A 26548-nucleotide genomic window follows, 5' to 3' on the forward strand; every position below is an offset into this window, starting at 1 on the left:
ATCAGAAAACATAAAAACATTGTCAGCAAAAGTTTACTTTATTATACAATTAACATAAAGTTTTCAAAATGTATTATTCCCTTATATAATACCTTATACGTGGGTCATACATAAATACAAATGATAAAAAAAAAAGTATACTGACTTTATGTGCACTTTATTTTATGTTTTCTGTAACTCAGTTATCAGCCTCTTGTCTTCTGCTTGTTCCCTTAAAGGTTTGTGTGATTTGTGTTAAACTGGTGTGTCAGGATCTGCTTTAGAGTGGATGGGAATAAACAGATCTCTGAGTTCTGCTCTTACTGAAGTGAAGTTGAGTGAGACAAACCCCTATTAGTTTATATTTGAAGCAAACATGAACGTGTATCACCGAAATATGTATTATTTATGTGTCTGAACACAATCCATTTAATATTTTGCCTACCGTAATGATGAAGATGAAATCTCAGGCTGCAGAGATAGAGCTAAGACAAAGCCAGGGCTTTTTTTTGTCATCATAATAATCATCATTCACTGTTACTGTAAGTAAGACAGTTTTCTTTATAAGCATTAGGAAATCCAAATGTCCAATTTGACAGATTATTTTTATTTTTTATTATTTTTAGCCAGAACAGCAGAATGACAAATTTAATGTATGGTATTTTAAACATTTTTCATGATTTTAAAAATACCTCTAGATGGATTCTCACCAAAATAAAGATGATTAAAACTATATATTTAGTTAGGACAAAAACAATACTGCAGTCTACCACTGTATCTTTATGCTATATTTCTCATTCATAAATGAGTTCAGTGTGAAGAGATCAAAATTTAGATTTGTACAAGATTCAAAGCATTAAGTGTGGCTCAATCTAAATGCTTTCCATATCTTATTCTACATCATCCCTACAGTGAATAATGGTTGTGGCAGCATCATGCTTTAGGGCATTTTTTCTTTAAAACCTTCTTGAGAACCTTTTTATGAGTTTACAAACAGCCAACCTGAAGCCTGGAGCCAATTTGCCAGTACAAATGAGTGAAAAATCATTCCCAAACAGTGCGCAAAAATAATAAATGATTAGAACAGACCCCGAGAAACTATGTTATCGAATAGCTTTACTAATTAAGAAAGCACTAATTTTCAATCACTATTCTGTAAGGTTTGCTGTCAGCTAATACATTTGCTATCAATATTTATTTTAATTTCATATTAGTTTGCAAGAATCCAATTATAACTAAATCATTTAGAGGCACAGTGCCCACTTACCTAGATTTGACCGTTTGTTGAAACATCACCCTTAATGGACTTCATTCCATTTAGTAAATATGTCTAACATTTAAAGGAACAATCATAAGATGATAAAACCTTTTTGGTTACAAAAATATTTGTCCTCAACCCTGACCAGTTTATGCTGATGAAAATCACTCACAGCATGATGCTCCCAGCACCAAGCTTCACTGTGGTTTGGTGTTTTCAGTATGATGCGAACCAATCCCCACACAGTATAGTGAGAAATTAAGAGTGTACAAAAAATAATCTTGTGTAAATTCAGAAAACTGGATGGACTACTTTGTGAAGAAAACAAAACAAAAAACTCAACACACTCTCTAAGATAAAATTAATAGTTACGTCGCATAAAAATACCAACCTACCCAAATGAGAATGTGTTCCCTTCTAAGCCTGGTATACCAAATACCAACCTGCCCAACAAAACAACTGAGAATGAGAAAATGTCAGGTTATTTTTTGCACTAAAATACCTCTGGTAAATTAAAATATACAAAGCCCCAACAATCCCAATGTGTTTGTGTAATCTATCTCTCATCTAATCTAACAAATACACATCTACGTACAAGATTTTTTTTGAGTTGCTGATACTTGAAAATAAATGCAGAAGAACACTGACTGCATATTTTAATAGTTCAGTTTATTCTCTGATAAAATTTTAGATATTCACAAAATATTAAAATTGCATACTATTATATTTCAATATATAAACTGTACATAAAAGTGAAGGCACTATAAAGTTCTCTTTCATCATCTCGTGTTCGAGATCCACCTATGGGCATCCGTTCCTGACCTCTACAGAAGCATCCAACAGCCACATAATGCACCTGCACAGTGCGCCTTTCCTCAGTTTACTTTCGCTTCTCGTGACTTCTGATCCTACCTCACAGCTCCCTGGTTTTTTGGACTGCACTTTCTGTCTTCAGGAGGACATATCGCTTGATCAGCCTCCGCCGGACGTGTTCGTCCTCAGCCAGGTTAGCTTCGCGAGCCGCCCACGCTTGCACCCCCCTTTTTTTCCGTAGGCCGCCCGCCTGCTTTTTTGCCTTTTTTCCTCTTATGGCGCTCTCCAAAGCAGCTCCGGCTACTCCGGTAGACAACCTATCGCGAGCCTGCCCGGCCGCGTACGGTGAGCTTATCGCCACAAGGGATTCCCATCCCTTCTGCGTTGTCTGCACGGGTCTCAAGCATGCGCAAGAGGCTATTGATCTGCCGGAGAACTGTAGCCATTGCCTTGCGCTCCCAAAAAAGCTCCTGCATCGCAGGTTCAAGACGGCCACTTCCCAGTGTGTCGACTTCGAGCTGTCCGACTCGGAGGGGGGAAAAGGCCTTCCATCGCGGACACCTTAACCCACCCCTGGGCTGGCTGCTCGCCCCACCCAAGCCCGTCCTCCCGGGCAGGATGGATCGTTTCTCCGCATCAATATATCTATAAAGCCTCAGCTCTTTCCATTCGAGCTCTCAATGTCTCCTCGCTGTTGTCCGCATATCAGGCTGAACTCCTGCTGGATTTGGGCCAGCAGCTGGAGAGTGGGTCGCCATCCCCCGATCTCTGGAAGGAGATCGTCACGGTCAATGACCTCATCCTCCGCAATGCCCGTCAGGCTGTCCAGGCTAGCGGGCGCTCTATGGTTTTGTCGGTGGTCGGAGAACGTGCGCTATGGCTCAACCTATCTGGTCTCCCCGATAGTGAGAAGCGCCGCATCGCTGAGGCGCCAGTTGAGCTGGGTCAAGCTCTTTTCGGCCCAGCCGTTGTGCTGATGCAGCAGCGCTGCGTTGATAAGAAGAAGGAGGACGAGGCCTTCAAACTGTGTCTTCCTAGAAAGCAGGCGCCGCGCCAGACGCCATCTGGGCGGCCGCCTAACGCTCCTGCTGCGGGACGCCAGTCCCACTACGCTGGCCCACTTCTCTCAAGGTTTCTTCCTCATATAATTTCAGGGAGTTTTTCCTTGCCACAGTCACCTCTGGCTTTTTAGGGATTTATGCTCTCATTAGTGATAGATGTTGGAGATAAATTGTTATTTAATTTTAAACTTTACAAATTTTTATTCTATCTCTATACTTCTGTAAAGCTGCTTTGAGACAATGTCAATAAACTGAATTTATTTCATATCTATTAAATACTCACCAAGTCAGAATGGCATGTGCCACCTACACCAACATTGACCTTTAAACAGAATCACCTGCATACAAACAACCAAAATGACTGCAAATGAATGTGTGATGTTGCCAAAGTACAAATTATATTTCTAATGCTTTATCAGTTTAAATCAGAAAACATATTTTGTGCCAATATTTTATTTATTATACAGTTAAGATATTGGACAAAAGATACATGCTCTCATTGCCTAAGTACAGTATGAGTACGAGTATGAGTATCATTGCCTAAGTACAATATAAGTACAGTACAGTGCAGGTAGTAGAAGTTGTAGTAACAACAACAACAACAACAACAACAACAACAACAATAATAATAATAATAATAATAATAATAATAACCTTAAAGTGTGGTTAAATAAAGAGCCCTATTACATGTAGCATATCTCCCTCTGTTGGTCATAACATATCAAGACATGTAGGGTTTTGTAGGAAGTAGCTGTGTTTAAATTTTGAGTACATTATTTATAGGATTCTCTGCTTTAAAAAATAATAATAATGTATAGATTATGCCTTTAATATCACAAAAGTTTTTCCTGACATTCATTCTTCACTTACATGATACCTTATACCAAGGATATGGAATTACAAATAATATGAATTAGAATTACAAAGAACATTATATTCTCAAATTATTCTATTGCACATACAGGAAAGCCAGAATGACTATAGATATAATACTAAGTAAAATATGCTGATGTTCTATGAGCTGGTAGATTCTTTATCACTTGTTGCTTGTATATTTATTTAAAATTTTTTAAAGTCCATTCCTTTTTTTTGTTTATTTCAGTGTCACAGTTTTCAGCCTCTTGTCTTCTGCTTATTCTCTTATAGAAACTGGTGTGTCAGGATCTGCTTTAGAGTGGATGGGAATAGACAGATCTCTCAGAGTTCTGCTCTTACGGAAGTGAAGTTGTTGAGCGTGACCTATCCTTGTTGGAGCGTGATCTATACCTGTTGGTTTATATTTGAAGCAAACATTAACTTTGATCAGAAACAATTGAAATGTGCATCTTTTATGTGTTATGTTTAAACATGTTCGGTTCGTTATTTTGCCTACCGTAATGGTGTAGATGAAGTCTCATGCTGCATAGATGAAGCTGAGCCATATCCAGAGCTCTTATCATAATCTTCATCATAATCATCATCCACTGTTGAATAAGACAAAGTTTCATGAATAAGTGTTAAGAAATCAGTAGAATGACATTTATTTTAATTTTTAAACATATATTTAACTTAAGAGTACTTTAACCATTATACATTATTTTAAAATACATCTTACGGGTTGCCCCCTGTCCTGCAGAGCCATTTAGCATTCTAACTTATTTTACATATTCTACATATAAAAAACAAATCTGTAGCCCTTCAGGACACAGGGTTGATGCAATTGTCACACCCGCAAATTCAGTCTTCTGAAACTCATGACTTAACTGCAAAAAAAGTCTATAAAGAACATACTTAAATTATTCATTTGGTATTCAACACTATTATAACACTGCACTTTCATTATAAAATGTTTTTTTTTAAAACGTACTGTAAGGTGGAAGAAAGCCCATGCTGACATGTTCCTTTCTGACATGTAACATACTTTGTGAGGTTTGATTGCTGACAATGGAACATTGCTTCTCAAATTTCTCACAGATTTCTTTGTCTAACTGAAAAGGACAGCTCTTGTTATTTGCCACTACTTGTTCAATCTTTCTCATCAGTTCAGGGACTTGTACAGCTGCTTTCTTTCCTTTAGTGTCCATAACATGGTATCTGTTCCCACATTTATCTACAAGCCACTGCAGTGCATCCCCTTCACTCTCAATGTGCAGTTCTATGTCTATGTCTTCCATCCAGGCCCCAGTAGTGAACAGCACTATGGTGTGATTGCAGACACAGTCACCAAACGTTGCAGATACTCTTCAGTAATGCATCTGTTCACCTCTTTGAAGGGAAAAGCTACTCGAACAAACAGAAGGAAAACAACCGGTGCACCTTTGGAACAATGAGTGTGAACACTCTGCACTATCTGCCAGGCAAGCTCGGATGTTTCCTCCCAATCATGGACCCAGTCCCAGCCTGGAGTGTCTACTACAACTATCTGTCTTCCTGCTACTTGTCCATGTTGCTGCTCACTCTGAAAAGTCTTTTGTCTGGAAAAAAGGTTTTTGCCTAACATAATGTTTCCAGTTGTGGTCTTTCCAGCTTCTCTATAACCAATTAATACAATGTTGACCTCAGGATCACCAGGCGAGGCTCCTGTAAGCAAACAGAAATATTCAGAAATTATTTCTCAATGCATTTAGAGAACACAAATATATGATTTAATGAAGCTAAAAAGTGATCCTGAATAATAATAAAAAAAAATCATGCTCAGGAAAGTTTGTACATTGTGGAATAAGTGTATTTCTATCCTGTTAATGAAAATGAAATGACTACATTCAAGGTACTTTTGTCACCTTTTTCAAATACTGAACTAGTTGATCCTCTTTGTGCCTCTTCTGCCATCAGTCTCCTCTCTTTAGCTTTGTCTTCTGCCATCAGTCTCCTCTCTTTAGCTTTGTCTTCTGCCATCAGTCTCCTCTCTTTAGCTTTGTCTTCTGTCATCTTCCTCTTCATTGACCTCCTGCAAAATCTTCAAAATGTGACAATCAAGACTGCAAAATTTCAAAATGCTCACCACTGTTACTAGCAACAACCTCATCAATCTTCTCAAGCAGCTCAGAAACCTGAGAGCGATCCTCCTTTATGTTGTTGTTGAACACATGGTACATGTTGTTACATTTCTGCACTAGCCACTGCAGAGCTTTCCCCTGACTCTCAATAAACTGCTCAATTGTTGTTTCTCCCAGAAAGTCCCCACAGGTGAACAGTACCATGGTGTGTCTCCAAACATTCTCACCAAAAAGCTGCAAGTGGTCCTCCATTGCCCTCCTGTTCATTTCAATAAACAAAGTGTCTAAACGGACAAACACAAGCAAAATGTGGGGTCCTGGTGGACACTGAGTTACGCTAAGCACCAGGTCCTGCTTGCAAAGCTCAGTAGTGTACTCGACTGGGTGAAATCTCCATCGTCCTGGAGTATCTACTACAGTAACGTGCCTTCCTTGAACGTCTCCTTCACTTTTTACACACTTTGACCTTCTCTTTTTTGGAAATGTCATAAATGCTTCCTGTGCCAGGATTGTGTTTCCTGTTGAGCTTTTTCCAGAAAACTGATATCCTGTTAGCAAAATTCTGATCTCAGAACTGTGGCTTGTGCTTCCTATAAAAATAAAGAGCAGAATGGTATCAAAATTCTAAATGAAGATAATTATTACTCTAGTTACTCAGCATTTGAACAGCATTTCAGCATTTAATGAAATGATATGGACATTGACATAAGCTAACAGTTGGCTATTTATTTTTTACATTAAAGCTGCAGTGTACAGTTGTATTGTCAGTGATGTGATATTACAGACATTTTTTTAGCTGGATAGATAAATTTAGCTAGCATGAGTTGGCCCTGTGTTGTGTACTGATTCCTGAGATTGAGTAATATTTAAAATATATTTATCTCCATATAATCTACTTATATCCTACAGACAGGATGAATGATTTCTAAGTCTGATTTACCAACAATGAATATTATAATAAATATGTAATATTCTACATACCCATTTTTGATCTCAGCATCTCTCTCAGTTCCTTTGTCTTTTGCAGCCTTTGTTCTGCTCGTCTATCTTCAGCTTCCCTCCATTTCTGAGCAAGGTAGATCTTCCCATGTATCTCACAGTGTTTGTTTTTGTTTTTCTGTATCACATCTTCTTTAGTAGTTCTCTGACCTGAATTCTATCACCCTGATTTGTGTCACTGAGAATGTGATATCTGTGTCCACATTTATTTGCAATCATCTTGAAAGCTTCTCCTGATTACTTAACACATTTTTCTTGCTCTTTGCCACATGAGTATAATAATATTGTATGATCCCAAACTTCCTGGCCAAGAAGCTCTGTGTGCTCCTCCACTGAGCGAGCCATGTCCTTTGTGACCTCCTCCTCACCAATGTCTAGAAGTATGGCATGAGGTCCAGGCTCACATAGAATCATGCTGAGCATTAGTTCTTCTTTATCTCGTTTTGTTGTGTCAATCAGAGGAAGTCTGGACCATCGATTAGGTGTGACTACCACTGTTACTTTTCTACCAGCTATCTCTCCATCTCTCTTCATGCACTTGCTACTATTCTGAGACACAAACTCCCAAGGATGATGTTTCCAATTGAAGCCACGTTTACCTCACGGGGTCCAATTAGGATAATCCTCAGATCTTATCCTCAGGATATCTTATAGACAGTCATTTGATCTTGTTACAATGCAGTGCATTTGTCCTATCATGCTAATGTCAAAACAATGAAATAGATGCAAACACTTCTTTGTGCTATAGCATATATGCAAAACAATATACAGTGACTTGCAAAAGTATTTATCCTCCTGGAATTAATCTAATTTATATTTCAATAACCAATAAGAAACATACCTATGTATTTCATTTTGTTTTTCAGTGTGAATAGACCAAAATTGAGAATTGCATAAGATTCAAAGCATTAAGTGTGGCTCAATCTAAATTCATTCAATATCTTATTCTACATCATCCCTACAGTGAAATGGTTGTGGCAACATTATGCTTTATGGCATTTTTTCTTTAAAACCTTCTTTAGAACCTTTCTTTGTGTCTACAACAGCCAACCTGAAGTCTGGAGCCAATTTGCTAGGACAAATGAGTGAAAAATCATTCCCAATCAGTGCACAAAAATAACAAGAATAGATCCAGACAGACATACAGAATAATTTAATCATTATTCTGTAAGGTTTGCTGTAAATTAATACATTTTGCTGTCAAAATGTATTATAATGGCATATTAGTTAAACATTATAATACTGATGAGTTAACCTCATTATTTTATTCTTCTTGTGAGAATGCACTGGACATTGCTGCCCCTTTCAGGACTATGCGTGCTAAGCCAAAATCTGAACCATGGCTGAACGACACTACCCGTGCTGCAAGGCGTGAATGCAGGAGAGCTGAATGGCAATGGAAAAAAGATAGGCTGCAGGTTTCGTCTGATATCTTGAAAGACAGCTTGTTCAAATATCAAAAAACTGTAAAAACGGAGAAGTCAAGGTATTTCTCTAATGTCATAGCAAAAAATTCTCATAATCCTCGTGTTCTGTTCAATACTATTAATTCTGTTTTACATACATCTCAACAAATAAGTTTGGAATCTTCCAAAGAAACATGCGAAAAATTTTTGCAGTTTTTTAACGACAAGATTGTGACTGTTCGAGCCAATATTGTTCACCCTTCTGTTGATATGTCTTCTTTCCCTGTGTGCTCCTCTGTTTTCAATCAGTTTGAGCCAGTGTCTCTTAGACATCATTGATAAAATGAATCCATCTTGTTGTCCCTCAGACATTATTTCCCCAGATTTCCTAAAGAAAGTTTTTGAAACGCTTGGCCCTAACATACTGACGATTGTAAATAGTAGTCTCATTCATGGAGTTGTACCCCTACATTTTAAACACGCTATAGTGGAACCACTGATAAAAAAACCTAAAAAAACTTGGATTCATTGGTTCTTGCTAATTTTAGACCCATTTCAAAACTCCCATTTCTTTCCAAAATATTGGAAAAAGTTGTCAATTTTAGTCAATTATTAGCCTATCTAGACTTGCATGGCTTGCAAGAGTTGTACCAATCTGGTTTTAAATCACTTCACAGCACGGAAATGGCCCTGTTAAAAGTTTATAATGATTTATTATTGACCACTGATGCAGGTAACTATGCTGTTCTTATGCTGTTAGATCTTACTGCTGCGTTCGACGCCATAGATCACAATATATTAATCTCTCGCCTTGAGCATTGTGTTGGTATAAAGGGTGCCGCGTTACAATGGTTTAAATCTTATCTGGGTGAAAGAACTTTCTTTGTACATCTTGGGGAATTTGTGTCTTCTACTGCATCTCTTGTATGTGGAGTCCCTCAGGGTTCCATTCTTCGACCAATTTTATTTTCTTTATATATATATTACCTTTAGGGTCCATTTTTAGGAAACATGGCATTTCATTTCACTGTTATGCAGATGACTTGCAACTCTATCTGCCTTTGAAACGGATGGATGCAAACTCTGTGGCACCTTTGCTGAGATGTCTTGAAGATATTAAAGCCTGTATGGCCTCCAACTTCTTAAAGTTTAATGAAGATAAAACTGAAATCATTTTATTTCAACCTGGCGGTAAGATCAATACTTGTGATGTAGATCTGGGTTACTTAAAGTCATTTGTGAAGCCTGTTGTCAAAAACCTGGGGGTTTTAATGGATGGTGACTTTAAACTAGAAAAACAGATTAATTTGGTAGTTAAATCGTGTTTTTTTCAGTTAAGGCAATTATCTAAAGTCAAGTCATTTGTATCTTTTACTGATTTTGAGAGGGTCATCCATGCTTTTATATCATCCCGTCTGGACTATTGTAATAGTCTCTATGTAGGCATTGGTGAGGCATCTCTAACACGCTTGCAAAGGGTACAAAACGCAGATGCACGTTTATTAACGGGGACACGCAAACGAGAACACATTACACCTATATTGGCTTCCCTTCATTGGTTGCCCGTTCATTTTAGAATTGATTTCAAGATTTTACTTTTAGTTTTTAAATCATTAAATAAGATTGATCCTAAGTATCTTTCAGACCTATTAAAGCCATATGCTCCATCCAGAGTACTTAGGTCTGCTGGGCAACTGCTTTTAGTATCCCCCAACGCAAGATTAAAAAGCAGAGGTGACCGTGCCTTTGCAGTAGCGGCCCCCAAACTCTGGAATAATTTGCCTTTGTACATTAGGCAGGCTCCTTCACTTGCCGTTTTTAAATCACATTTAAAAACATATTTGTATGGTGCAGCATACAACGCAGTATGAGAGTTACCTGTTAGGAGTTCTTTTTAGTGTGTGTTACTAATTATTATTGTATTTATTGCATTTTTATTACTTTTATTTAGTTTTTATTTCTATTATTATTATTATTATTATTATTATTATTATTATTATTAATTATTTTATGCTTTTTAGTTCTATTGTTTATTTTATATTGTTTGTACAGCACTTTGGAGAACACCTGCTGTTTTAAAAAGGTGCTCTATAAATAAACTTTGATTTGATTTGAATCCAAATCTTATTAAATCATTTAAAGGCACTGAAAACCTTTCCAAGGCCTGTACAGTGCCCACTTACCTACATTTTACACATTTGTTGATACATTCAGCAACCTTAATGGACTTTATCATTCCATTTAGTAAATGTGTCTAACATTTAAATGTACAATGATAAGGTGATAAAACCTGGTTACAAAAATATTTGTTCTCATCCCTGACCAGTTTATACTGATGAAAAGCATTCTCACAAGATCACAGAACACACTAACTACAAATTTCAAAGGGGTGGAATAATTATACAACGCACTGTAATGTTGAGCATTAATGCTAAATGTTTTGCTATTTGCTTTCCACACAATCAGAAAAACAATGACAACTGACCAATAGTTGACAACTGACCAAAGAATCTGTGAAATTTACCTGACTCTTGAGGTGAGTCTCCAATTGAAGCCATTCTCTGTGCTGTCACAACCGAGAAATATGTTCACACTCAAAAGTTAGAGCCAGACAAACAAGTACACAGAACTTTTAATGCACACCTTCATTTAAAAATCATACACAGGATAAATCACACACACCCACACACACACACACACACACACACACACACACACACACACACACACACACACACACACACACACACACACACACACACACACACACACTCTTTAGTTGACATATGAGGATGTAACCAGATGTATTATTATTAAAAGTTTAGAGCAGGGGTGTCAAACTCTGATCAAATTTTGATCAATGTGCAGGTCAATGTGCAGAGTAAATCAGAGTGTAGCAAACTGAGTTTGAATTATGTTTTCTTTATGCACTTTTTCTACTCCAAGGCATGAACTGTTAATAGTAGAAAAGTTGGATTTTCATTGAATGAAATTATTATTTTTGGTTGTTTTGTTAGTTTTGAAAAAGATCCACTTCAAAAAGGAACTTAAAATGATACAATGAGAGACATACTTTATTTTATTTATTTAAATAAGAAATGAACACCACTGATGTTGTCATGACGCGGGGCAGGAAGCGGACCCAGACGGAGGATAGCAAAACAAAACAGGGCTTAATAACAAAGGGAACACGAAACATGACACAGACTGAAGACAAGACAGGCCAACAGTAGATTTGGCGCTGCACAAGGCAACGCGGCACAGTTAAATACACAAAACAATCATGACACAATGAGGGGCAGGTGTGGTGACAGGAAGGAGCAGATGAAGGCGGGGCAGACACGTGACCAGAAACATAAACAAAACTGCACGTGGCCAAAGTCCGAGCTGAATCATGACAGGTGTGTCTGTTATTTCAAATTTAATTTCTTATGGGTTTGTAATATCAAGCTCTGGTTGTTCCAAATCTTGTGTTCAAGTAAAACTAAAGTTTGTTTCCATATGAAAAAGGTTGAACATTACATATCAATTGCAGTTAATTTTTCAATAAATATTCAGTTTGGCCCGTGACTTTATCTCAGTTTTATATTTTGGCCCACTGTGAATTTGAGTTTGACACCCCTGGTTTAGAGTCTTTGTAAGAACAGTTGTTTTTTCTGCCCATACTGCTGTTATTCAAGGTACATATTGAAAATCACACAGACCAAACATTAAGCTGATTTATTAATCACTGTGCATATTTGGTCTATTAAACTAAAGAAAATGAGTAAAAATGTCTTTTTACTTTACCTGTATCTTGAGCTGTATGACCGAACCACTCTTCTCCCAGTGCAGTGAGAAATGAAGAGTGTACAAAAACACAATCTTTTGTACACTCAGAAAACTGGATGGACTACATTGTGAAGAAAACAAAACCAAAAACTCAACACAGACTTTAAGACATTTTTTAGTCACATACCAAATACCAACCTGCCCAACAAAACAACTGAAAACAAGGAAATGTCACGTGATTTTATTTTTGCGCTAAAATCCTCTGGTAAATTAAAATATACAAACCCCACAACAATTCCAATGTGTTTGTGTAATCTAACTCTCATCTAATCAAACAAATACACATCTAGATTTTTTTTTAAGTTGCTGATACCTAACAAAGTAGCCGAACATTGACTGTATAATTTAACAGTTCACTTTCATTCTCTGGTATTATTTTATATATATCCAAAATATTAAAGTTGCATACTATTATATTCCATTATAAAAATGTACATAAAATTGAAGGCCCCATACACTGTAGAATCTGAGCAAGGAGACTTAATTCACCTCCAGCTCAACATTATTTAATTAAATTTACTCACACACACACTACACCCTCACTAATTATTCAGACACACCCACAGCTTTCAGCACCTGTGCAACAACAACAACAATGGAATCTGTGATGGCATGAAGATCAGGCTGTGAGTGACATGGATCTGGATCATCAGTACATTATTCATCTGTAAAAAGTCATACTAGACAACCATGGACCTTCTCTGCCCTCTGTCCACTAAACCCAAGAAAACTTCTTGTTCTGCTGCTTGGCTTTCAGATGTGTTGCACAACAATCAAAAAGAGCTAAGATCATTTTAGAGAAAGTGGAAGAAATCACAACTTGATGCAGATCTTGACTCTTACTGTAAACTCCTGGCCAAGTTCTCAGATGAGACTTCTGCCAAGACTTCCTTCTACAAGGAAAAGCTTGAAGCTTCGACACAAGACCCTCGTAAGCTCCACATCATATTCAACCCCCGGGTCCACCTGCTACAACATCCCTGACTGCAGAAGACTTTACTTCTTTTTAACATGAGAAAATTAATCAAATCTGCAGGACCTTCGCTTTTGCCCCGACTGGAACTCCTTATTTAGGCTCATGGTATTTTTACAAGTTAACAAATTGGAAGGACAAACAAATGAACAAACAAACAAACAAACAAAAACATGAATAGACAAAGATACTCCAAGGGGCTGATAAACCTCTGCTAACCTCTGTCCATATCCACTGCTTGTTTCTTGTTTTCTTAAATCCCTTTTCAGTGCTTTCACATCAGTACATTTGTACATCTGTGTTCCCATGAAAAATTAGCTAGCTAACTAGTATTTGGCATTATTCAATATTAATAGGTTTAGTAATAGGATATATCTGAAGTTATAGTATTTAATAGAAAAGCTGGCTTACATTTACTGAAGAAATTTTAATGCTATTGCACTTATACCAGTAAACATGCAGATAACACCAGGAAGTCTATCTTAATTAAAACAAAACCATTCATACCTAGAAACAATTTAAAACATCCATCATGCAAAACAAGCCTGTTAAGGATGATTGATTTCTAGTTCACATTCATTCTTTAAAAAAAAAAACAAGAGAGAAACACTCATAACAGCTTGGTGAAATACAAAGTGTTGTTAAGGACACCATTACTGCATCAGGTCTGGAAATTTTTTTAGAAACCTTACAGTTTTTCTAGCTTCTGTATTGAGCTCTCTGTATTTCACACATTAATACATACAAGAATTCAACATGAACCTAGGAAAATGTGTTGTGGCAGAGAGGTACAAAAAAAGGAAGGTAAGAAGGTAGAAAAGAGGCCACAGAATCTTCCGATGTCAGCTGCATCTGACAAAAAACGTGTATGAGAATAGTTAAAACATTTGAGACACCGTTAATGTCCAATCCGTAATCCACAAACTTTATGAACCACAAACCTGCATGTTGAGCAAATAAAGGCCTGGTTAGTCGGGGCAGGCATAGCTATTAGTATATTTAGTGGTATCTTTAGTGTCTAATGGCTAAATGTTTGCAGTACCTTGATGTTTCTCTCCAAATCCATATGCACTATTCCTTCATGGCAGAGCTCCAAATAGGATAGAGTTAACAGCAGACATAAGGGGTTGATTTAACATACCCTCAGTGAAATTTTTAGCTTGTCTTCATACTGTACCGCTTCATAACGCATACCCTGGACCAGAGGCCCAGATGAAGCTGCCCATACAGGACTTGCCTTGGCATTGAGGTATCCTGATAACATTCCCAAGCCAACACAGTTGGTGTTTAGTTCCCTCCATGCTCTTTCAGTTTGTTCTGTTGAGCACTTTAGAATGTGGTACATGATCACACCACATGATCCTCAGGATTCCATGCAGACACCTTAAATGTAAGGACTCCAGCAACCTTAGATGTCAGCTGAATGTGACCCAGGCTTTACATCTGTAGCACTACAGATGGTTTATAGATGGTATGTAATTAAAGGTGCCTGGTTTTCAAAAAACTTTTGTCTGTGATTGACAAAGGCTACAGAGGCTTGTGGATTATGTGGTTAATGTTGCAGCCCTCAGTAAGAAAATTACCCAAGAATTTGAAAGATGGAACTATTGTGAGTGGACAGTGTAGGTAGTGTTGCCTGACAAGCCCTAACAATGCTGTTGGCCTTCACACCAATGGAAAGGATGATTTACAGATATTCTGGGGTGTGAGCCACAAACACTCAATAGTCAGAATACTGCAACTCAAGGTCCTGCACTGCTAAGGCCTTGCGTATTTAAAAAATTCCATTCAGTCTGAAAGTTACCATGATCCCAATATTGTGTTCCAGCCTGTCATGGAGAGGTTTTGTGAAAAATAACAGGAAGAGCTGAAGAGCACTGGTGCTAACACACACCCTTGTTTTATCAGAGTGCATACAGTAGATTAAAAGTTACAGATTCCTGTCCCTCTGTAGTCTAAGGAGCCACCATCGCACTGTGGAACTGTGATTAGATATTACCAAATTTTCTTGGACAGCCAAACAGCAACAGATACAGTATTCTGTTATGTACTTCACCAATTTGCTAACAGTAGCATGACTTGCTAGGACTTTACCTACAGCAGCTAGTAATAATAGGTCATTACTCTCACCACAGCTAGATTTGTCAAGCTTGTTTTTGTAAGAAATTATAATGGAATTCATTTGAAAAATGACAGAAATGTTAAGGGATAAACAGATATTCTCCTGCAAAACGAATTGGTAAATCATCCTGGTAAACCGCGTTCGAATAGCTCCAGGGGACTTAATTTTGAGGTAGATGATGACTGCTAACACCTCTTGTTGGTGGGCGGATGATAAGTTAATAATCGACTGATTAGCCCAAGAATAGAGCAATCAGTTGATGGTTGTAGGTTGAGGAGGGCTTCAAAATGTTCAGCATAACTTGCCAAGATGCTTCTCTAAGTGCCATATACAGTCTTCATGGTATAGTGCAAAGTTTATCTGCTTGTTATTGGCTTTCTTAAGATGCTGTGGGAGGCACACTTTGATTCCATGCTTGATTAACACATGGTGATCTGTACAGCATTTTGCAACTCTTCATATGAGGTCAATCACGTGACAGTATTTAAGTTGTTGGATGCATACAAGACATCTTGTATGTCATTTTTAGTTGAAATAGTGTTTGTAATAGGGAGATCATGCTAAACAGTGGTAGCTTCCTCAAACCATTTGTGGTAACCTACCCAACACCATGTCCATGTCTACCAGTCTATAAATACCTGTTTCATCCCATACTAGCATTGAAGTTTCTAAGAAGAATGATTTTGTCATTCCTGGGGATACGATGAAGGGTGACAACTAATAGCTGATAGAACCTACCCTTCACACTGTCTGATGGCAGTATCGGTACATATGAAATTACTACAGTATAATAGTAGAGTGAGCAATATTTAGGCCACTTTTCTATTATCTTTGTCTACAGTGCAAACCCTAAATGTAGTTTTCCAAACTACAAATCATGATTATAATGCTTTGGCAGTTTCCTAAATGTATGACTTACTAAAACAGAAAACATAAAAACAATCTGTCTGCAAAAGTTTACTTTATTATACAGTTAAGATAAAGTTGTCAAAAGATACACGCTTACATTGCTAATGTACAAAAGATATATGTACAGATAGTAGTAGAAGTAATAACAACAACAACAACAACAACAATAGCACATTTAAAGTGTGGTCCCCATTTCCTTTAGTATTTCTCCCTTGTAGCTCACAACCTATAAAGACGTAAGATTTATAACAAGTGTTTTTGTATAAATTCTATGTACATGTTATTAAAGTAGGTTTCTCTGTTTACACCAAGTATATAACAAATATATAACAAGGTATAAATCACAAATTAGGTATTACAAAAGTTTACTGACATTTATTCTTCACTTAGATAATACCTTATACTGTCATACTTAAATACAAATAATAAGAAAAGTATTCAGACTTTATGTACACTTAATTTTATGTTTTCTGTAACTCAGTTTTCAGCCTCTTGTCTTCTGCTTGTTCTCTTATAGAAACTGGTGTGTCAGGATCTACTTTAGAGTGGATGGGAATAGACAGAGTCTAGTCTGAGAATCTCTCATAGTTCTGCTCTTACTGAAGTGAAGTTGTTGAGCGTGAGCTACCCCTCTTGGAGCGTGACCTATCCCTGTTGGTTTATATTTGAAGCAAACATTAACTTTAATCAGAAACAATTGAAATATGCATATTTTATGTGTTTAAACATGTTCTGTTCATTATGTTGCCTACCTTAATGGTGGAGTAGATGAAGTCTCGTGCTGCATAGATTGATATGAGCCATATCCAGAGCTCTTATCATCATTACCATCCTCCACTGTTGAATAAGACAGTTTTTTAAATAAGTATCAGGAAATCTCCAAATTGACATTTATTTATTTTTAGGCAGAAAAGCAAATTGACAAATTTAATGAATGTGTATTTTAACCATTTTTCAATATTAAAAAAAAACACTTCTAGATGAGAGGATTCACCCTAAAATAAATACTATTAAAACTATATATTTGGTTAGCACAAAAACAGTACTGCACTGCATGTTTATGTTAAATTTCACATTAAAAAAATAAAATAGAACAACAACCCTTACTGTAAGGTGGTAGCGAGCTCATGCTGCCATGTTCCTTTCTGACATGTAACATACTTTGTGAGGTTTGATTGCTGACAATGGAACATTGGTTCTCAAATTTCTCACAGATTTCTTTGTCTAACTGAAAAGGACAGTACTTTTTTTTTTTATTTGCCACTACTTGTTCAATCTTTCTCATCAGTTCAGGGACTTGTACAGCTGCTTTCTTTCCTTTAGTGTCCATAACATGGTATCTGTTCCCACATTTATCTACAAGCCACTGCAGTGCATCCCCTTCACTCTCAATATGCAGTTCTATGTCTATGTCTTCCATCCAGGCCCCAGTAGTGAACAGCACTATGGTGTGATTCCAGATGCAGTCACCAAGAAGTTGCAGATATTCTTCAGCAATGCATCTGTTCACCTCTTTGAAGGAAAAAGCTGCTCGTACAAACAAAAGGAAAACAACAGGTACGACTTTGGGACAATGTGTGTGAACACTCTGCACTATCTGCCAGGCAAGCTCGGATGTTTCCTCCCAATCATGGACCCAGTCCCAGCCTGGAGTGTCTACTACAGCTACATGTCTTCCTGCTACTTGTCCATGTTGCTGCTCACTCTGAAAAGTCTTTTGTCTGGAAAAAAGGTTTCTGCCTAACATAATGTTTCCAGTTGTGGTCTTTCCAGCTTTTCTATAACCAATTAATACAATGTTGACCTCAGGATCACTAGGCGAGGCTCCTGTAAGCAAACAGAAATATTCAGAAATAAATGATTTCTCAATGCATTTAGAGAACACAAAGATATGATGTAATGAAGCTAAAAAGTGATCCTGATTAATAAAAAAATAAATCAAGCAGTAGTTTGTAGTTACATTTAACATTGTGGAATAAATGTGTTTCTATCCTGTTATACTATATGAGATATAAAACAGCCAGCCATTCATCATTAATCAGAGTCCTATGAGAGTTCTGATTCTCCTGATGACTCTCTAATAATTAAACTGAGCATAGTTACAGGGCTCTCAAGTTTTGAAGACAAGCAACCCCCCAAAGTATTTGTGACATCTCCAACCCCCCAAAGTATTTGTTTAATTTCCATTTATTAATGTGTGTGTGTGTGTGTGTGTGTGTGTGTGTGAGAGAGAGAGAGAGAGAGAGAGTGTGTGTGTGTGTGTGTGAGAGAGAGAGAGAGAGAGAGAGAGATTATGACTGGTGGTGTTTATTGTAATGGTCTTTATCATTTGTAATGTTGCTCCCATTTAAAACAGTTCAGCACAAGCCCAGCCATTTTTAGTGTCATGACTGAGGACAATGTTCCGTCCAGAGACAAGCTGTTTTGTGTTGAGGTTTTGTTCAAACCGATTATCGAAAATACCCTCGCTAATGAATGTTTTTTTTCATTGGTTGTTGTGTTAAATCTTACCTATATACAATAGTGCTATTTTCTGATTGGTTGTTGTATAGGCTCTTTTTTCGATTGGCTAAGTGTCAGGCTCGACTAATAACTCCAGGGGAGACACGCTTGATTCCTGCCCGGTTCCATAGAGACAGCGGTGTGGACTTATACATTTTGGGTGCTGCGGCTTATTAAATATATGAAAAATAGTCAAAAAGTTTTTCTGCGAGAGAGATGTGTTTCGGGAGAGCGTGATAAAAGACCCAAAATGTGTGACACTTGATAGCCCTGTAGTTACTGAATTCTCACCTTTTTCCAATCCCTTCACTACATCTTTGTAGCATTAAGACTCAATTATTAATAATTTAGTAAAGATAAAGTAAATGAAAATAAAGGTTTAACAAAGTGGATGAATTTTTGTTAACATTTGTTGTGATTTACAAATGAAAATGACCACAATTGTGGTACTTTTGTCACCTTTTTCAGATACTGAACTAGTTGATCCTCTTTCTGCCTTTTCTGCCACCAGTCTCCTCTCTTTAGCTTTGTCTTCTGCCATCAGTCTCCTCTCTTTAGCTTTGTCTTCTGCCATCAGTCTCCTCTCTTTAGCTTTGTCTTCTGCCATCAGTCTCCTCTCTTTAGCTTTGTCTTCTGCCATCTTCCTCTTCATTTGGACCTCCTGCAAAATCTTCTGGTCCATTTCAAAATGGCCACCACTGTTACTAGCAACAACCTCATCAATCTTTTCAAGCAGCTCAGAAACCTGAGAGCGATCATCCTTATTGTTGTTGTTGAACACATGGTACATGTTGTTACATTTCTGCACTAGCCACTGCAGAGCTTTCCCTTGACTCTCAATAAACTGCTCAATCGTTGTTTCTCCCAGAAAGTCCCCACATGTGAACAATACCATGGTGTGTCTCCAAACATTCTCACCAAAAAGCTGGAAGTGACCCTCAATTGTCTTCTTGTTCCTTTCAGAGAATGAAATGTCTAAACGGACAAGAACAAGCAAAATGTGGGGTCCTGGTGGACACTGAGTTACGCTAAGCACCAGGTCCTGCTTGCAAAGCTCAGTAGTGTACTCGACTGGGTGAATTCTCCATTGTCCTGGAGTATCTACTACAATAACGTGCCTTCCTTGAACGTCTCCTTCACTTTTTACACACTTTGACATCCTCTTTTTTGGAAATGTCACAAATGCTTCCTGTGCCAGGATTGTGTTTCCTGTTGAGCTTTTTCCATAAAACTGACAGCCTGTTAGCAATATTCTGATCTCAGAACTGTGGCTTGTGCTTCCTATAAAAATAAAGAGCAAAATGGAATCAACATTTTTAATAAAGAAATGATATGGACATTGATATAAGCTAACAGTTGGCTATTTATTTTTACATTAAAGCTGTAGTGTACAGTTGTACTGTCAGTGATGTGATATTACAGATGTTTTTAGCTGGATAGATAACTTTAGCTAGATACTGTAGCACCGTTGTTTACTGACTCCAGAGAATGAGTACTGTACAGATACTCTGTAGCATTGATGATCAAACCTTATACAGCAATCAGGATCAGATAACTGTACTCTACCACACAAGCTCTAGCTGGAAACAAGAGGTTCTGGTCTTAATCCTATTGTTTGGTAAGTGTTATGATTACACTGTGTAGAAAAAAAAGCTTTTTATTCTCACACACCACAAACTCCGAAGCAGCTCCAAGTTGCTTCTAAAAGTAATGTACATACATTATAATTTCCTTAAATCCTACAGACAGAATGAGTGATTTATAAGTCTGATTTACCAACAGTTTTAAAGGAAAATTATAATAAATATGTAATATTTTACTTACCCATTTTTGATCTCAGCATCTCTCTCAGTTCCTTTGCCTTTTGCAGCCTTTCTTCTGCTCGTTTATCTTCAGCTTCCCTCCATTTCTGAACAAGGTAGATCTTCCCATGTATCTCACAGTGTTTGCCTTTGTTTTTCTGTACCATGTCATCTATCTTCTTTAGTAGTTCTCTGACCTGAATTCTATCACCCTGATTTGTGTCACTGAGAATGTGATATCTGTGTCCACATTTATTTGCAATCCTCTTGAAAGCTTCTCCTGATTCCTTAACACATTTTTCTTGCTGTTTGTCACATGAGTATAATAATATTGTATGATCCCAAACTTCCTGGCCAAGAAGCTCTGTGTGCTCCTCCATTGAGAGAGCCATGTCCTTTGTGACCTCCTCCTCACCAATGGCTAGAAGGATGGCATGAGGTCCAGGCTCACACAGAATCATGCTGAGCATTAGTTCTTCTTTATCTCGTTTTGTTGTGTCAATCAGAGGAAGTCTGGACCATCGATTAGGTGTGACTACTACTGTTACTTTTCTACCAGCTATCTCTCCATCTCTCTTTATGCACTTGCTACTATTCTGAGACACAAACACCTCTCTCCCAAGGATGATGTTTCCAATTGAAGCCACGTTTATCTCATGGGGTCCAATTATTATAATCCTCAGATCTGGGAGATGTGAAATTTATAGACAGTTATGTGCAACAAAGAAGTACATTTGGTCAGTCACGCTAATGACAAAACAATGAAATAAATTCAATCGTGTCTTTGTGCTATAGCAGAAATGCAGAATAAGGGATTTTTGTCAAAATTGAAGGGAGACTGAATGGAGAAAGATGCAGGGGGGCTATTATAAGAGACATACTTCAGTATGCTTAAAAAAGACCCTGGAAGTCAAATTTGAATCCAATTCAGAGTCCAATCTGTGGCACCGTTTGAAAATTTCAGTCAAGAAACATCCAGCCAAGCTAAAGACTGATTAAGAGGAAACAACAATTTATTAGAGCTCATGGGTGTTCATTTTTCTTGACATGATTTAGACGCACATCGGAAAGCTCCAGAACATCAAACTCCCAAAAGTTCTGCTTTTATAGACATAATCACACATTTGTGACTTTTATTTATAACACCTAGCTGCTAATTACTCACTCAGGAAAGGTGTGTTTTTTACTTTTTAACCTGTTTTTTATGTTGGTTTAATTTTTGGTTTGTCTGGTTCTTGGTTTATGGAAGTTGGTGAGGGCCACTGAATTGTTATTTATGTTATAATTATAATTAAAGGATGGTTGTATTTTCTTGACCCCATAAATGTACCTTTGTTTCTCTTGGCTTTTCTTTTCATTCCATGTCTGAACTTGTCCTGGAGTTGTTTTGTTAGCTGTATGAACTTAATGATAAAGTAATTCATGTTGTCTAACAAACTTTGCAACATTCCTCATATGCTGCTTCAAGGAACAGGTGCAAATATACTGAGATCACATGACATATGACAGAGATTTCTTTCAAATCATATAATGCTACGTGTTTTGCTTTATTTGATTTTGTTACATGATCATAGAAAGAACAAATGACCAATAGTTTAAGAAGAATCTGTGAAATTTACCTGACTCTTGAGGTTGGTCTCCAATTGAATCCATTCTCTGTGCTGTCACAACCTAGAAATATGTTCACACTCAAAAGTTAGAGCTGGACAAACAAACAAACATAAATACATAAATAATAATAATAATAATAATAATAATAATAATAATAATAATAATAATACACAACAAATTAACAAATATAGACAGAAATATATCATTTTATACAAACAAACACCAGACACGACCCAGCAACTGAATATGAGGATGTAACCAGACGTTATTCTAAGTTTTGAGTCTTTGTAAGAACAGTTGTTTTTTCTGCCCAAACTCCTGTCATTCAATGTACATTTTGAAAATCCCACAGACCAAACATTAAATATACACAGTGATTAATAAAATAGCTTAGTCTTTTAAACCAAAAGAAAAGAGAAATAAAGTCTTTTGACTTTACCTGTATCTTGAGCTGAAGGAGCAAACCACCCCCCACACAGTACAGTGACAAATGAAGAGTGTACACAAACAGAATCTTGTTTGTGTACACTCAGAAAACAGGATGGACTACTTTGTGAAGAAAACGAAACAAAAACTCACCACACTCTCTAAGATCAAATTTATAGTTAAGTTGCATAACAAATACCAAGCTACCCAGAAAAAACTGAGAATAATGAAATATCAGGTGATGTGTTTTTGCGCTGGAGTCATCCGGGAAATTTAAAAAAATACAAACCCCAAAAGATGGTCAGTGAGTCACATCTATCCCTCATCTATTCCAACACACAAGTTTGCTGATACTTAAAAATAAGAGAAGCACAGCATTGACTGCATATTTCAATAGTTCAGTTTATTCTCTGATATTTTATATATTCACCAAAATATTAAAATTGCATACTATTATATTTCATTATATAAACTGTACATGAAAGCGAAGGCACTATACACTGTAGAATCTGAGCAAGGAGATTTAATTCACCTCCAGTTCAACATTATTAGTTGAATTTACTCTCACACACACTACACCATCACTAATTATTCAGTCACACCCACAGCTTTAATACCTGTACAACAACAGGGGAATCTGTGATGGCATGAAGGTCAGAAGGACAAAAAAAAAACTAAAAAAAAAGATCAATAGACAAAGATACTCCACATACAATTCTTTATTCAATATTAATAGGTTTACAATATTTCTGCATGTGACGTCACAGTAGTTAATAGAAAAACATTCACTGAAGAAAGAAATGGACTATTGTACTTATACCAGTAAACATTTAGATAACATCAGGAAGTCTATCTTGATACATACCTAGAGACCACATTAATCCTTTAAAAAGGAAGAGAGAAACACTCATAACAGCTTGTTGAAATACAAAGTGTTGTTAAGGACACAGTTACTGCATCAGGTCTGGAAAACATTTTTAGAAACATTACAGTTTTCCTAGCTTCTGTACTGAGCTACAGGAAGCCCTGATTCCTCTTCATGTTAATGTCCTCTATATTTCACACATTAATACATACAGGAATGCAACATGGACCTAGGAAAATGTGTAGGCAGGCATAGCTATTAGCAGGGCTGTCAAGTGTCACGCATCGAGAGTGACAGTCAAGCATTCTGATCTTTTGTCACGCTCTCCCGCCACACATCGTATTCCTCACGCAGAAAAACTTTTTGACTATTTATCATATATTTAAATAGTACTATCTGGGTAAGATTTAATGCAACAACCAATGAAAAAAAACATTCATAAGCAAGGGTATTTTCGATGGTCGGTTTGAACAAAACCTCAACACAAAACAGCTTGTCTCTGGACGGGACATTGTCCTCAATCATTACACTAAAAATGGCTGGGCTTGAGCCGAACTGTTTTAAATGGGAGCAACATTACAAATGATAAAGGAGTCCAAAAAGGCAAAAAACACTTACAATAAACAACACCAGTCATCATCATCATCATCATCATCATCATCACACACACACACACACACACACACACACACACACACACACACACACACACACACACACACACACACACACACACACACACACACACACACACACACACACACAAATACTTGGGGGGGGGTACTATTGCACTATTTCTTTATGGCAGAGCTTCAAATGGTACAATTAAAAATATGAGGGGTTGATTTAACATATGCTCAGTGATGTTTTAAGCTGGTCTTCATACCACTTAAACCCTGGAACAGAGGCCCAGATGAAGCAGGACTTGCCATGAAATTGAGACATCCTTATAACATTCTAGAGCCAACACAGTAGTCACCATGCTCTGTTCTGGTGAGCACTTTAGAATGTGGTACATGATCACACCAAATGATCCTCAGGATTCCATGCAGGCACCATAAATGAATGTGTCTTCCAGCAACCTTAAATGTCTGCTGAATGTGACCCAGGCTTTACAGCTGTAGATATAAAATTAGAAGAGTAGGAATGTGAGCATTTCTAGGCTCTTTGTCTATAGTGCAAACCCTAAATATGGAAAGAGCTTAAAAATGGTGGCTTAAATTGCACACTATCACCTGCTGGGTAAGTTACAACAAATATAAAGAATTCCACATTGTGGGCAATTTTTAGGCCAATTTTCCTATGCCCATCCCCTAGTGGGGTGATCAGAGTACATCCTAAATCGGACTACTCCATCACCAAGGGGTCTGCATAAAGTAGCTGAAACAACCACAGCTGCTAGTGACTATAAACCCTATGCCACTGATGAGCACGGTCCAAACTAGAAGCTCCCAAACCATTCTTCTCTACTCCCATTGAGAGACAGCCCATCATTGCTAGTATTCAACCAGGTACAAGTTTAGATATGGTACAACATGATCAGAGGTGGAGACCTAAATAATGAGGATTTATTTAGTTGAAGTTCTAGCTTTTTTGTCATCATAATCATCATTCACTGTTAAGTAAGACAGTTTTCTTCATAAGCATTAGGAAATCTGAGTCCAAATTGACATTTATATATACAAAATATAGACATTTATATATATACAAAATGCAGCAGCCAGAATGATTAAGTCAGCCAAGAAAATGGACCATGTTACACCTTTATTGAGATCCTTGATCTGGCTGCCAGTCCAGTATAGGGTACATTACAAGATTATTGTTCTGGTTTTTAAAGCACTACATAATTTGGCACCACCATATCTCTCAGATTTGTTGTCGGTATACACCCCATCTAGGTCGCTGAGATCAGAGAACCAAAATCTCCTTGTGACTGTGAGAACAAATTACAAACGCAAAGGGGACAGAGCATTCTCGCATGTTGGTCCTTTATTATGGAACGACCTTCCGCACTCAGTCAGATCGGCAAAGTCGCTGGGTGTGTTTAAGGCCTTGTTAAAAAAAACATTTATTAGAGGTAGCATGGGGGGCAGTTTGTGGGGGGTGGGTCTTTTGGGTTTTAGCTAGTGAAAGATAGCTTTCTGTTGTTTTAATGTCTGCTTGTTTTTTTTTTATTTTTCTTATACTGTATTGTGGTTGTATGCAACTCTTAAATTAAGTGTTTTATATGTCTGTTTGTGAAGCACCTTGGTCAATGTCAGTTGTATAATGTGTGCTATATAAATAATAAAAAAGAAAAAGAAAAAAAAATTATTATTAGCCAGAACTGCAGAATGACAAATTTAATGTACGAGTATTTTAAACATTCTTCATTATTTTAAAAATACTTCTAAATGTATTCACACTAAAATTAAGATGATTAAAACTATATATTTGGTTAGGACAAAAACAATACTGCAGTATACCACTGTATGTTTATGTTATATGTCTCATTTAAAAAATGAGTTAAGTGTGAAGAGATCAAAATTTATATTTGTACAAGATTCAAGGCATTAAGTGTGGCTCAATCTAAAGGCATTCCATATCTTATTCTACATCATCCCTACAGTGAAATATGGTGGTGGCAGCATCATGCTTTAGGGCCTTTTTTCTTCTTCTTTAAAACCTTTTTGAGAACCTTTTTGAAGCCTGGAGCCAAATTACAAATGAGTGAAAATGAGTTTTGATATGTCACATGTCCATGTTGTAAAAAGTTTTTTGATTTTGCATATTTTGGGGGCGGGCCTGCGGGACAACCGAAAGGCCAGTCGGTACACCAATTTAAAACTTTGTTCAGAGTATCACCCTAAAGGAGCTTGCTGAGTTTGGTGTAGATAGTTCGAAAACTTGCCGAGTTATAAACCTCCAAATTTTAGAATGGGAGTCTATGAGAAAAAAGGCCAATTTGAGACCCGGTACCGGAAGTACCGGAACTCAGATCGCTTAGAAAAGTAAAAGCAACAAACTTCAGATCAGC

The 26548-nt window shown here is 37.1% G+C and overlaps 1 protein-coding gene across 1 annotated transcript in view; it reads right to left on the reverse strand.

Annotated features, from left to right (window-relative positions):
* The window catches only part of LOC113638703, a 42654-nt gene extending 19839 nt beyond the window's left edge, over positions 1-22815 (reverse strand). The window contains exons 1-5 of the mRNA XM_047817471.1: positions 22681-22815; positions 22250-22301; positions 20653-21315; positions 19337-20109; positions 5920-6018 (exon numbers count right to left, since the gene is read on the reverse strand). Coding sequence (XP_047673427.1) covers positions 5920-6018; positions 19337-20109; positions 20653-21315; positions 22250-22283 — 1569 coding nt within the window. The 5' untranslated portion in view covers positions 22284-22301; positions 22681-22815. The remainder of the gene's footprint in view (positions 1-5919; positions 6019-19336; positions 20110-20652; positions 21316-22249; positions 22302-22680) is intronic.
* Between the last annotated feature and the right edge of the window lie 3733 nt (positions 22816-26548).

Source organism: Tachysurus fulvidraco, chromosome 8, assembly GCF_022655615.1.
Source record: "Tachysurus fulvidraco isolate hzauxx_2018 chromosome 8, HZAU_PFXX_2.0, whole genome shotgun sequence".
In the NCBI taxonomy this organism is placed as follows: domain Eukaryota; kingdom Metazoa; phylum Chordata; class Actinopteri; order Siluriformes; family Bagridae; genus Tachysurus; species Tachysurus fulvidraco.